General features: G+C 33.9%; 1 protein-coding gene across 1 annotated transcript in view; it reads right to left on the bottom strand.

Annotated features, from left to right (window-relative positions):
* LOC137404666 (activated CDC42 kinase 1-like) overlaps positions 1-14,996 on the bottom strand; it is a 49,167-nt gene extending 34,171 nt beyond the window's left edge. Inside the window, exons 1-7 of the mRNA XM_068090889.1 lie at positions 14,846-14,996; positions 11,576-11,651; positions 8,943-9,072; positions 7,133-7,265; positions 6,598-6,759; positions 2,353-2,502; positions 591-776 (exon numbers count right to left, since the gene is read on the bottom strand). Coding sequence (XP_067946990.1) covers positions 591-776; positions 2,353-2,502; positions 6,598-6,759; positions 7,133-7,265; positions 8,943-9,031 — 720 coding nt within the window. The 5' untranslated portion in view covers positions 9,032-9,072; positions 11,576-11,651; positions 14,846-14,996. The remainder of the gene's footprint in view (positions 1-590; positions 777-2,352; positions 2,503-6,597; positions 6,760-7,132; positions 7,266-8,942; positions 9,073-11,575; positions 11,652-14,845) is intronic.
* Positions 14,997-15,327: the final 331 nt, after the last annotated feature.

Here is a 15,327-nt window from a genome sequence, read left to right as displayed (position 1 = left end):
CCAGATGATTCACTATTACCCACAGAGAAAACCATTAATCATGCTTTTCCATTGGATTATTGGCCACGCCTGGGAAACTTTCCTTATCATTTTTTGTTGTGAATCTTGGGTGGTGAATTGTACAGTTTTTTTTATTTAACTGCATGATTATGGCAGTTACATGCATATACTTTTTAATCTACTGCATGATCACAGCCACCGCACGCATATCCTTTTAAAATTGATCTAGAGAGCCACTCGTATCTAATGACTATACATCTGGCCAAAGTGCAATTGTGATTCTACTTGTGGATCTCTTATCTTCTTCCTGACTGGAAAACCTCGTTCATCAAATCAGTGCGTCAATCACACAGGTCAAGGTAACACAATTCCAGCAACATACAAAATTAATATATGGCTTCTTCCTATGAAGGTAGTCAGCCATTTTTTTCGGAAGCCACCCAGTTTTGATAAGTATAATGGCATGTGGATATCTTTGTAAAGAATGTATGTTCTATGAAAGTGTAATACTTCCATATAACGCTCTTGATAAGACTTCCATAGAATTCTACAAAATTTTCAACCGAATGATGTCAACGTGAACAACCTACCTTGTCTCCAGCAGCCAACAAAACATTGCGCGTAGCTAGATCTCTATGGATGTACCTCTTCCTCTCTAGGTAGGCCATGCCACAAGCTATCTGCGCAGCATAGTCACACAGACGCATGACCAGAATCTTATGGCCATCATCTCTCAGTCGATCAAGCAAAGCTCCACCAGACGCCAATTCTGTAACCTAAACACATATGATGTTCATGTTGATCTTCGTTCAGAAAAGTTATGCATCGCCTAGTTTTGTCGGCTAAAGATACCAGAGACGATCTCAGTGAAAGTGATATAACGTATCTTGCTATCACCTTTGTTTCCATAAAAATTTCGTTTGATAGTTCAAGCAACCCTGACCTGGACCTGAGCACCTTATCTGTCTGTCATTAACGCTGACTAAAACACTATCGGCCAAAATTTAGCTCGCAGAAATGACAATCGTCTACCTAACCAACAACCTACGCTCCAACTAACATATTACATAGTCAAACCTCTGTTTATGATCGTTTAGAATACAACTGCTCCATCGTACAACGTAAAACTTGTGCGAATATTTGACTTTTCACCCAAAGTAATTTTCGACATATGATGTTTGGACTTTGAGGTTTTCTCAAAACATTAGTTTCATTAGAAAAAATCAAGAGGCTGGTGAACATTAAACATAAAATGTAGGCAGATATAATGATTATAAAAGTATACACGAGCAAGTTAGTGGAAACTCCTCTCCCTCTAAATCAGAGTAGGCTAAGCTGCGTATCCCCACCGCAATATCTTATATCTAATATTCAGTATCTCTAAAATGCAACAATAATAAAGACCTCGTTTAACTGATTTGTGTTATATTTAGCTTTTTAGCAAAAAGGGATATAATTCCTTAAGTTTCACTGTGTACCTGCGGTATATATTAAAGAGTTAGAATAGGTTTGAATCTACATCTTAATGAATGAATTACAGTTTACTCATGGAGATAGGTGTTCCAACATACCATGGTCTAATATGTGTTCCAACATACCATGGTTTAATATGTGTTCCAACATACCATGGTTTAATATGAGAATATGTATTTCAAATTTTCAACATACCATGGTTTAACATGAGAATATGTGTTCAAACATACCATGGTTTAATATGAGAAGCAGATCTCAGAATGACTCCACTTCATAAAAAGATGTGTGACTATAGTTACAATTGACCAACTAAATAAGCAGTCGTCGGATAACAACAGAATTATGTTCTGAAGACCCCGTCGTTAAGCGAACCCTCTTCGGTCTTCATTTGCATATGTACAGGCTATTCACACTGTACTTCTTTACATTTTCTCTTTCTCTACTTTCTATTGGCTCTCTTAATAATAAGTCTGAACTTTTGTCAAGTTCGCTAAATTTTAACTTATCTAGTTATTTAGTCATTGCGTCTACTATAGAGTACATCACGGTAGATGTTACGTATTTTTACCTATTCTTTATATTTACTTTCTTGGTATTTCTCTTTTCATTTAGCATTTGTATGTTACCATAAGTATTTTTTATAAAGCTGTGACACGCTCGTAGTAAAAGCATATTTTTGACAATTTTAACATGATGTCATAACTCCGAGAGATCATTAAGCGAGCCCATTATTAAGTGAGGACGGCTGGTGTATATACCTGAACTAAACATCAACTTGTGTTGCCAAGACTTTACAGACCCATGTTATTACAGCGGACCTTTTTTGCCTGATGAAAGCGTTGTCACATTTTTCACCTAAGATTTAAATACAGTGCTCACCATCATCATTGGGGAAGCCATAACAACTCCATAGAGTTTTACCAAATGCCCGTGTTCCAACCTGTGCATGAGATTCACCTCCCTGAGGAAGTCCTCAACAGCGCCCGCACTAACCACATCCTGTCTGAGAACCTTCACAGCTACCTCCAGCTACAAATAATCAAAGTTGATCTAATTAAAACATGATGCTAGTCGAGATGAACTCAGTTATGCTGACACTTACCAGTCCAGAGTACAGTAATCAGATATAGTAGAAGAAACTCCCAGTACTTATAGCATATACATAACCGAGACCTTTAAAAAAACTTTGGGGATCAACACTTTTGGCCCATCCCTTACATTGTTTTAGATTAATGCGTATTAGATTACCATAAATTATTTTTAGAATGCAATAATCATGAAAAAATGATGTGGTCAACTTCTTTTTATGTGTTTTCAAACTGCCTTTGCACGGTTTGCAAGGTTTTTAATTTTTTGACATTTCGTACCAGGTTAGTCTTACATTAACTGGTGTATGTAGATTTAAACACTTGTTTAAGACTTCTAAAGACGAAATCTTTGTTTATGAGCATATGAGGTGTGCAGTAAATCAACCTAGTAATGCAAGATTTGCATTTCTATTGCCACGTACTTTTATTGCTGCTCCCTAAGAGCTAGTATTAAACGTGTGATCTAAACGATATTTATATTTAGTCTGTTTTGGTGAAACTTTAATATAAAATGGATATCATGTAAAGTGCTCAAAAGTGTAAATTCATTATTAAAATTTCTGCACGATTTTATAATATTACTAGCCGAATGCAAAGCGTTGTACAAGTAATAAAATAATAACATAATGAATTTGAGTAATTTACCTGAAAAGCTAGATCTTTACTAAACCAATACCAGCATTTTGGGCCAGCTTAACAAGCGTTACGTGTGACAGTCAACAGTGCTAGTTATTTATCTCAAGCAAAAGCTTGAGTGAGCATTTTAACCAACGTAATGACTATTTGGCCGATAAGACCATTATATTCCGTGTAGCTCAATGGTTAAGTTCGTTGCCTCTAGATCTGGAGGTACCGAGATCAAATCTGATTGTGGATTTTTCATTGCTAGACTTCAATCGCTATAGCTGGACACAGGTCTTATCAATAAGACCATCGCTGAGATATTTATATATACAGATGGTTACAGATTAGTTTCATTTTTGAGCTCTAAGAGATTATAGATTAAAATGATACTAGGCTGTTGATTAGCTATCTGATCGTCAAAGCCAGTTCGTTGCTGATAACATCTCCTCTGACGCATCAACTGCGAGAGGAACTGTTTTACATAATACACATTCCATTTTCTTTCACCAACTAATGTGACTCGGCTGACTTCAAAAACCTAACTGATGACTATTAAATGACCCTAAGTGGCATTGGTATATGCATTAGCTGCTCCAGCGATTAGTGTAGCAAAACAAACTACGGTATTTGGTTATGACGTAGATAGCTGAACATAGGTATACATCTTTCAACTAGAAATCCCTAGACACACTTGCTGACTTTCAGCTGTCACCTCCTTTTGTGTAAAAACTTTCATATATCATCCAGCAATAGGTCAATAGCCCTGATCGCAGGTAACAGCCAATTGAAACAGTACTTCTGAGCATAGTTCTTACAAATAGCATAGTGCAAATAAATTGCTAAATCATTCATTCAACTCAACCAGCTTGTTTTTATCGATGAGGTCGACCGATCTGATGAAATCTATGCACCGCCAAACAAATCTTGAGATGTTACGTTTTAGCCTTTTTAGAATTTTATGGTTTAGCAACTTTTGAAATGGTCAAGCAAGGTCGATTTTATGAAATGCTTTGGAACAACAGATAAACATCAAAAATTGACATTTTAGCGTGAGCGACTTTTTTAGAAGATTAAGCAAGGTCATATTTTTGGAAGATTAATCGATCTTATGAAATCCTATGGACCAACAAGCAAATATCAAAATTTTACGTTTTAGCTTGATCGACTCTTTTAGAAGACCGACTTTTTTTTAATCAGCTATAAGCCCTGATGAATGCTGAAATAATAACTATAATAATAACTACAATAATAGTTATAATAATAACAACACCAGTTGTGCTATGGTAAATTGTGTGACTTGGAATATTCAGAAAATAAGTGTTTCGTGTTGCTTTTTCGCATTTATAAAAAACAATTAGCTGAACTTTTTAATCACCATTTTCATAGCTTTGTGACATCACAATTAATTTCATATTGATCATTCATGGTCGACTTTCCTTGTAGAATAATATTTTCATGACAGGATCGAATTTCTAAATATCGCACAAATTTCATCAAACTAATCTTTATAAATCTTTATCAATGTGCTAGAACTATGTCAATAATCATTTACTGATTTCCTAACATATTGAGCTAATAGCAATCAAATTTGTGTGATGAACAGTGGCTTTATGAGCCAGTCTTCTTCAAAAATACAGATCCTGAACAAAAATATCTAAAGCATTGGTTTTTTCAAAAAGTAACTTTTTTCCCTCGGGGTAATTCATTCTTCCCAAGAAAGTAGATGCGATTGTGTTATTCAAAAGATTTCTTATTGTAAAAATTCAATCAAAAAGAAATAGGACTATTATACACATAGATCACACAGACTTTAGCTGTCATTTGATATGCTGTTTGATAAAATCAAAATATGACACCCATGTGGCCTTCAAAGACTATAGCTAAACACAGCAAGTATACTCTTTGGTAGAGTAAACAAGATTGTAATCCAAATATTTTCGGTATGAAATTCCCATTGTTAAAATTCAGACTGAGAGCGTTAGAAGAGTAACATCATGTTTAAAACTTGGGCATTCATATCAAAGTATCTTGACACACAGCAGATGCTCCTATGAAAGTGGCATTTACTGCAATTTCAAGGTCAACACAAAAGAACTATAGCGACTATTAGATGGAAGTGATATTGACATTTTGCAAAGGAAACGCATTAGGAAAATAGAAAAGTTGTTTTACAAGACTTTTTACAAAAAGCGATTCAGATATTATTTTCAACAAACTGTCGGGATTTTTTTAAATGGCCAAAGCTATACAACGCTGGGAAGGAGTTCAACTCTGAAAATGTAAGCCTGTCCTCATTTTGTTCCAACTGTAAGCTGAGATGAAGGAGAGAGAAGAAAACTGCACAAATATATAATAATATTAAAAAATAAAGGGGCAGGAGATAATGGTGGAATGTTGAACGAGTCAAGATGGTTACAAATGATGGTAAATTATTCTGAACACCGATTAAAGGAATCGACTAGCTAGAACAGTTTATACTAAAAATAATTTTCTAGCAACAAATCATCTAGCCATCATTGTCAAACTACATGTAGTGGAAGAAATACGCATTAAAATGGCTGAGCGATATATACCCTATAGGTATTGTGTGTAAATAAATACAGCTGTAGGCAGAAATCTAACACCTATGTATCAATTTACAACTGTCCATCACGCAAATTTGATCGATAAAATCTGGATACATTAAAATATCGATAAAAATATCGCCATGAATCGACATCATGCCAAAAGAGATCTTTTCAAACAGAAGGTCAGTGGTCAAACAACTTCTCTTAACCTGCTAATAAAAATCCACTTCAATACGAAAACAGCATCATTCGGGCTTTCTTGCCGAAATAGGTTGAAGAAGGTTTTAATGAGAAACTAATAAGGGATAAGAATTTTGTGGTAGAATCTTAAAATTCAGTGAAATAGTTAAAAATACATACTAAAACTTCGCTTTAAGTGTGTGTTTAGTAAGCTAAACCTATTTAAAGTGAATTCAAAGTTTATGTTATACGTACGTCTGTCTTGATGGTAAGAACTCTTTACGGTAAGGACTGCACATAACAAATTGCAATGTTACATTTTAATGCAGATCATAACCAATAAATACACTAGATATACTAAAGTTACTGTAGGTAACTATAGTTTCTAAGACTAACATAATCTTTTGTTACTAATTTTGAATATGTACAGTACTTGTATAAAATCTTGATGATTTTTACTAGGGGATGTTCGCATTATATAATTGCTATGGTTTCTATACTCCTCCATTCAATTTTTTCACCATACAATGCCAACCTTAGAACAGATTAAAATTGTATCCTGAGGGTGCACTGTACCTTTAAATTTACATGCATCAGTGACATGATCAACCAGTGACAGTCGGGAAGGCAAGGAAGCAGTTTTTTGAATAAAATGAAAGGCTTACATTGGCACCATCAGGAGATGTCCACTGACCCTTTCGTACGACTCCGAAGGATCCATCACCAAGCTTGTCAGTGAGCATCAAGTCTTTTTCATTAATGAGACATGATACAGCAGGTGCCTCAGAAGTCTTGAGGGTGCTGACAGCTTTATCAGTCGACAGTATCTAAATAAACATGTACTTCTCTGTAGAGAGTATCTAAATAGACACACTTCTCTGTAGAGAGTATCTAAATAGACATGTACTTCTCTGTAGAGAGTATCTAAATAGACATACACTTCTCTGTAGAGAGTATCTAAATAGACATGCACTTCTTTGTAGAGAGTACCTAAATAGAGATGACACATAGATGTAATGCCTGTGAATCGTCTATTGAAATTATTTTATCTTCAGTCTTCACTTGATGACAATGAAGGTATGGACCTATGGACCTTATTGACAATATATAGATGAAGTAGAGAGTCCATTTATGCACTTTCTAAATACCCGATATTTAACACATAGACACATCTGAACGCAATACAAATAGTTTAAGCACCTTCTGAAAAATGCCTTTTTTCTTTAGCTTAGTTTTGTTCCTTCTCACTGTATCAAGCAGACGTCTAATGGCTGGCTTGGCCATTCCAATCTTTTCCAAATCTTCTGATTTAACATAGTTGAAATGAGAGAGCCTGTAGAAATAAATATGACTCCAGGTAGAACTAAGTCTTGCATTATGAAATCAGTGCTTCCATATGATAGATTCAAATTCAACCTACACGTAACATATTACTCGCTAGTAGGTTGCGTTGTTAGCTCCACAGATGTAACAAAGAAACCAGGTAAGGTATGATAAAGTTAAATATCTCAAATCTAAAGCATTTGCAAGTTTTATGGTTTGTATTCTGCAATTACGAAAATGTGATGCGTTCCTTTTTGGCTATAATTTAAGATTTTGCAGTTCTTATAATATTCAGAGTTTGAAAGGCGATGGCAGTTAAACAGATGACAAAAAAAACTTAAAACGATGACAGAATTAAGGTTAAGTTTTGTAAAAGATCTAAACCTTACTTAAGGATGCGTTTAGTAAGGTAAATTCATTGAAATTAAATTCAAAGTTCATGTTATGTCACATAGAGTCACAAAAGTCTAGTGTTCCGAACGCATTGCTGTCAAGTCTAGCCAGTACGTCTGTCTCTAAGAATTTTATACAGTTAAGTTATATTATTAATTTATTATTAACTTTATTAAATTAAGAGCTCCATACAGTACATAGTAATGTTACAATTTATAACATATCATAGACACTAAATAGGTATTTGTTACTTTGTGAGTGTAGGTAGTGAATTACAACAACCTAAAGCATGTTTTTCCATCGTAATACCCTGTTTTAAGGTGGTTTTTCGTAGTAGGGACCAGATAATTTTGTATTTAATTATTTTATATAGGAAATATTATATTGAGATACGAGAACATTGACATGTAAGTTCAGTCCTGGAATGTATATGTATACGGTTCTCGTATATCGAGGTATGGCTGTACCTTGATATACGTGATATCCAGGTACAGCCATACATCAAGGTCAGCCATGTACCTGACCATGTGATGACAACTTCAACCAATCGATTTCATTTTTTCTGGCCGATTATCTTTCCAAAACTATGAAAGAATGCAATAATTTGGCTACAGTCATGCTCTGACATATATACTGATATATACTTTTTAGCCATATACAAAATAGTTTGGCTAGTCATGCTCTGACATATATACTAATATACTTTTTAGCCAAAGACAAAACAGTCATGCTCTGACATATATACTAATATATACTTTTTAGCCATAGACAAAATAGTTTGGCTAGTCATGCTCTGACATATATACTAATATACTTTTTAGCCAAAGACAAAACAGTCATGCTCTGACATATATACTAATATACTTTGTAACCATAAACAAAATAGAATGAGTGCCATTGTCTGTATGATGGTGAGTATACTATCGGACTGAACAAATATTGCCAGCTAAGATTTGGAGCGCATTCCTGATGATAGAGCTGTATGCTGATTAAAAACCGAAGCTGAATGTCGAAATCAGTTGTAAATAAGCAACAGATGTTATAGCATAGCACAACTATAGGTCAAACATATAGGTCAAACATATAGGTCAAACAGTGTGCATCTGAGTGTCCTCAAAAACGTGTTTACCATTTGTCTGTCATTTACTCTGACTTCTCTGACACGACATGAACGTTATCGACTACGTTATCGACAATAGCATAAGCAAACGTAGGTGACAAATATAAAAATCCGACCTCACTCAACCACTTTTACTAGACAAAAAGCTACACATGAAAAATACAGTGTACTCACTGGGTTATCTGTAGCTGATCTCTTATTTTCACATAGAACTGCTGTAACTGAACCTCTGTCAGCATCTCCAATACCTCATCATCAGCCATGTTGATAAATCCAGCACTAGCTATGGCAGTTCGACACTAATCTGTGCAGCGAGCGGAAAAACTAGTGAATGTGTAGCTGTAGTGAATAGAGCTGCACAAAGTATGAAATCATAAAAGCGACTCAAGACAACAAAGCCCTAAATTTATTCAATATATCGATAAGAACAATAGATAAGTTGAACAATAACTTCAATACCCAAGGCCTTTCACAGTAACTCACTCAACTTTACAATACGGTATACAGCTAGCCAATGCATTCATTGCATTGTGTGTTTCCTTTGGACTACTGATTGCACAATGCAAACCTGAGTTGATGTGATTATATCCGGGGCGAAGCCAAATGAGTCATGCATTTCCTTTGGACCAAGTCTGCACTGTTAGTAACATCCTTGTATTATTAATATCTTTCAATGACGAATGAGAAATTATTTTGATCGACACAACAAATGATTTAAAACAGAAATATCTTTACTAGAAATGTTTTGAATCGATATTCTCAGACGCAAAGCCACGTATTGCAGTAACAATAACAAACATATAGGGATTATGTATTGAAAAAACATTAAGGATATGTGTGTGTATAAATATAGTTGTGTATATATACACACACATATATATATATATATATACACATGTATATAAGCATGTATAGATTTATTCATACATGTATATGCACATGTATGTACACATGTATGTATACATGCAGGCCTATAGATATATTTATACATGTATACACACTTGTACACATGTATAGATATAGTTATACATGCATACACATGTTTATATACAAATGTATATATAATGTGTATAAACATGTAACCATATGTTTACATATGCGGACAGTATATATATACTTGTGTATATACAAGGACATATGTAGATATATAGATGCATGTAAGGATATATATATCATGTATATATTCTTCATATTAACATTGAGTCAAATAACATAATAACGAGTGGCTAGGTAGTGATAAACACACACACAGATACATATATATATATATTTATATATATATATATGTGTGTGTGTTTATCACTACCTAGCCACTCGTTATTATGTTATTTGACTCAATGTTAATATGAAGAATATATGAGAAAGCAAGATATCTGTTTCCCTTACATATTAAGGTATAAGTAAATAGGATATGGATAAATTTTGCTATGAGATTTATGTTCAAATGTTTTATATATATATATATATATATATATATATATATAAATGGAAGAGAGTAACCACAACAAAAAACATTTGAACATAAATCTCATAGCAAAATTTATCCAGATCCTATTTACTTATACCTTAATATGTAAGGGAAACAGATATCTTGCTTTCTCATTTGTTGTCAAATTTCAGCACTGTCATTGGTCAGAATCTCAGTGACCTAATGAGCTTTGCAGGCCAACATATCGCTTAATGTAGTGCTTCTACTTCCTGAATTGCCAATTTTCTTTCAAATACTTTATATAACCATGTCATTCGATATTGAAGAAGTATTTTACGGTCAACAACAGTCAGTTGTACAGATTACAACATACTCTAAACATGCACCTGTCAGTATTATATTAAACCATTACTGTCACGAACAACTTTTATTGAATTTTTTAAGTAAATCAGACACGCTGATTCCGATTTTGTACTCAAAATAAAGATTAGTCCACTAACCTTCAAAGTCATTTAGGCTTTTTTAAAGCGTTTCAATATCCGTTTCGAAAACAACACAATCGGCATTACAAGCTCCGCCCATAAATATGTGACGAAACCTAGCTTTTTCAGAAACGGAAGTTCGGAATGTTTAGTCCGATTTAAAATAATAGAGATGGGTGTCTTAAAACCCATTATTATCTAAATCCAGCCTGTAAAATAATTTCAGCTTTTTATGAAAGGGATATAAACTATTTAAAATTGCTCGCAGCTTGTTACATGACGTTTAAATGGGCTGGACGCCGAGAAAAATAAGCTCAAAAAGCGCGGTTTTATCACAAGCTAGCGTTGTTATCGCGCTTTTTAAATATGCAATGCTAAATAGCTTATCTACCTTTCAGAAAAGACTGATATTATTTTTAAAGCTGGATTCAGATATTAATAGATTTTAAAACACCCATCTCTATTATTCTAAATCGGTCTAAACATCTCTACGTAACTTCTGTTCCTAAAAAGCTAGGTTACGTCAAGTATTTATGGGCGGAGCTTGTTATGCCGATCGTGTTGTTTTCGAGACCGATATTAAAACGCTATAAAAAATCCTTTATTACTCTGAAAGTTAGTGGCCTAATCTTTATTTTGATTACAAAATCAGAATCAGCATGTCTGATTTACCTAGTAAATACGATAAAAGTTGTTCGTGGCAGTTATGGTTTAAAGTTTATTATTAAAGTTATTATATTATTATTGTACACATATTAAAGCTGAATAAGGACAGTTAATTCATATTTCACTGTAAATTATCTAGCAGGAATTAAATAATTATTGCCCAAAACCTCTACGTCTTTTTAATCTCTAGTTTTCACAATTTAACATTATGAAATAAAAACCAAACACACCTGAAAACAGCAGAAGAGACCTTACGTAATCATGCCCAGGCTTATATGTAGACTCTTCGTGACCCGTGTTAAATACCTGCAAAGACTGATTCAAATTAGGAGACGACACCAAAGTTAGACTACTTTCATAACAATAGTAACTATGACTGCTGTTACTGTATTATTAATATTGTGAATAACTGTTGTTTGCTGGTTGACTAATGGAAACACCGATCAAGAGAACACAGCAGCTCAAAAAACGGACTTTATGGCATAAATCTCAATGTTTGTCTTTTTGTTGAGCCATCCGTGTGTCCAGTTATAGCAATTAAAATTTAGCAACGAAAAATCTACATGGCACTAGATTTGATTTCATGACTTCCAGATTCAGAGGTGGCAAACTTAACCAATACACTATACGAAATACAATGAATTCATGGGCGAAAAATCATTATATTGGTTTAGATACTCATGCTTAAAATGCTTGCTTGGGGTTAATAACTAGCAGTTGACCATTAAGGTGTACCGATTGTTAAACTGGCCCAAAACACGAGCATTGTTTTAGTGAAGATGTTAGTAAAGATCTAGCTTTCCAAGTAAATTACTCAAATTCAGTAGGTAATTGTTCTATTACCCCAGGCATTCACCTAGCAGCTAGTAAAATTGACAAAAGCCCAGCTTAGCTGTTATGTTGAGCTAATCAGTCACCAAGTCTTCGTTTCAAAAGTGATCAGTTTTTCACAACCAATTGTTACGTAAAACTGCATTTTCCAGGTTCTAAAATTTATTCAATGTTTCGTCTTAACAAATTACTGGATTGCCTCAAAATCCAACTAGGGCTTAGAATTAGACTGGTTATTGTTCATCTACGAACTTCAGTAACATATCGATAAACCTCTTACACAAATAATGGTTGAATTGTGAAGTCAACATCTAACAAAGCAAAACTTCCCTAAAATTTAATTGAGAACTGTGGAATGTGGTGAACTATGCTATAATGATAATTCCAGAATAATCGGTTCACCCATTCGAATGTCCAACACATTATGTCAGATTATTTATAATTAATCATCATCAAAAAATAAATCTATTACCACCAACATTTTACTACAGCAAAAAGATCAGTCTCGCAAGAATGCTGAGACATATCTACATCATAATTACTTTATGCTACTAGTGTGGCTACGTTCTACCACAAAGCAATGATGTAGGTTTGAGTTAGTAAACTGTTGTAATAAACCATTCTTCCGATACAGTTATCTGTTTCAGTCATCATTGCTGATGTTGTAATGGTTGATTGAAGATGTTTCACTCTACTATGCATACAACTTTGAACCAAGAAACAATATTATAAATCTTGAATAGCTAGCTGATCAGTGTTGCCAAACCAGGCCATATCATGAACTCGTGGATAAGATAATGCTATTACTATTCTATTGTTGTTTACAACACACATGCAGGTCTACGCAATAAGTTGTTTGGCATATGTTTTCGATCACATTGAGACTAGGTCCAACATGCTTGTATTTGTTAACAATGCCTTTGCTAGTTCAAGTCTCATTTGCTAAAACTGTCACCTCCTTAAACAGTTTACGCCCGGCTTGTGCTCATCCTTTACATCAATGACCTATCACTCTGTGTAAGAGGCACTAACTGTCAATTACATGCAGACAATACCGTACTGGGTATAGACGTTAGTGATTCTAAAGAACTGGCACTACGAACTAATGTTGCAGCAATAGACTGCGCAGTGGAAAATGATGTTTAATACAAAGAAGTTTGTCCACGTCTAATATATATATATATATATATATATATATATATATATATATATATATATGTGCATATAGTGTAGTATATATGTGACCACAGGTAAGCAAACATATACCAGAGTTCAAACTTTTTATGAATGTAATTGACATACCTCAGGCTAATGGTTTGAAATACTTAGGTGTTTGTATACAGTGATTTCAAATGGCACCAAAATATTCTAAAAATTGCTAAGAAAAGCAACAATGTGCTGGGACTAATCCAAAGATGTCTTTTCAATGCCAATACATCAACCAAAAGAGTTGCTTTCAGTACAATTGTTTGACCATTACTCGAGTATGCCAGTCAGGCATGGTCACCCAACACTAAGGGCCTGACAGACAAGTCAGAGACCATTTAAAGGAGGATGTCAGGTGTATGTCCAAACTAGCTGCCATGAATGGTATTATGGATTGTATAGAGAAAAATAACATCGAGAGAAGGGATGAGTTAGATTTAAAGTTTTTAAAAACAATAGTTTAGTCATATGCGTTAGATATAGACTAAACTATTTATTTCTATTTTAAACTATATTTAGATCTCTCCAACTATATGTCTTTTAACCCCTCCTATCAGACTCATCTTGGCATATTGAACCAACATTTTAAATTAGATCAATAAAAGTAGTCAAATACGCATTTTATTATATAACGGCACCATACATTACACTTCCAGATATTGCTACTACTTTTAACCTATAAGGCAATTTTAGTTACTCATTTTAAACGTTTGTAATTTTCTGTCCATGGCATGCCTTAGGACATATTGGCCAGATTTGAATATGTATTATATATACTACATATAAACAATGATATACAGCCCAATTGGGGCTGTATATCATTGATATAAATTACATATATTACATAAATTACATATATATACATATATTACAAATCGCATGTAGATCTTATATGCATGCGTGAGGCATGCAACATGCAATAATTGGCGAGTGTGCATTTTTAAGCCAGACTAGAAACTCCCCTATATTTAGTAAAAAAAAGCAGTCTGGTTATGCCAATGAGATGTTTTTATCATTTTTACTAACTACAAACAGCCGTAAAATGTTTTGTTGTAGTGTAATTCGAACTATGTGTTTGAGTTGAGGACTTGAACGTTTTCATATCCTGGTAAAGGCTTTAAAAATAAATCATGTTTAAAAAATTGCATGTGCTGCCCTGACCGTTTGTCACTAACAGATTTTTATCCTAAACTATTTGCAAACTACGTCTAAAAAGGACCACAGCATGTGTGTCTGAACTCTAAAAGCTCTGCAATTTTGTGTGCCTTCTACATTGAAGATGGCATAGCTCGCTATTCTGTTTTGGGTCAAACTAGGTTGACAAATGTGAATTTTGTGGATAACATTGACAAGCTAACACAAAACAAAATGAACTATATACAAAACAATTTGAGGAAACTTTTAACAGGCGATTGGTGTGTGCGAGCTTAACTTAACGAGCTAAGTAATACACTGACACTTACTGTATAACATTTCTTTGTAGTATCCGGTGCAGCACTTAAAATAATATATTCAGCTATATTTCAAAATACTAGCAATTAAATAAATCCTACTGTTTTCAGAACAATGAGGGCAATTCTAGAAGACGACTTCCTTTGTACGATTCTGAAGAAGATTAGGGAGACAATTCTAAGATAAGTTGAAGTAGTGGGTGGGCTTTAGAGCGCTGAAGCGCAGAGCAAAAGTTTTCTAGTTTCGAACTTTATGATTTGAAATACTTAATTTTGCTTATAAATTGTTTTAGTTAAATAAAATACGCTATGTTAATACTTTTTAGTAATAAATAACTTTAAACTAAAAAAGAATTAGCAAAATTAGCCTTCTAAAATACGCATTAAAAAACGCTCTGGCATATCTTCAAACATTGGCTAATATCCAAACGGTGAAAGTAGGGCTATCGCCATTGATGTGTCATACCTACGTCAACAGGACAGAATCGAATTAC

The sequence above is a fragment of the Watersipora subatra genome, chromosome 9 (assembly GCF_963576615.1).
Source record: "Watersipora subatra chromosome 9, tzWatSuba1.1, whole genome shotgun sequence".
Classification (NCBI taxonomy): Eukaryota; Metazoa; Bryozoa; class Gymnolaemata; order Cheilostomatida; family Watersiporidae; genus Watersipora; species Watersipora subatra.
The sequence above is the reverse complement of the archived record's forward strand: the minus strand, read 5'-3'. Positions and strand labels throughout refer to the sequence as shown.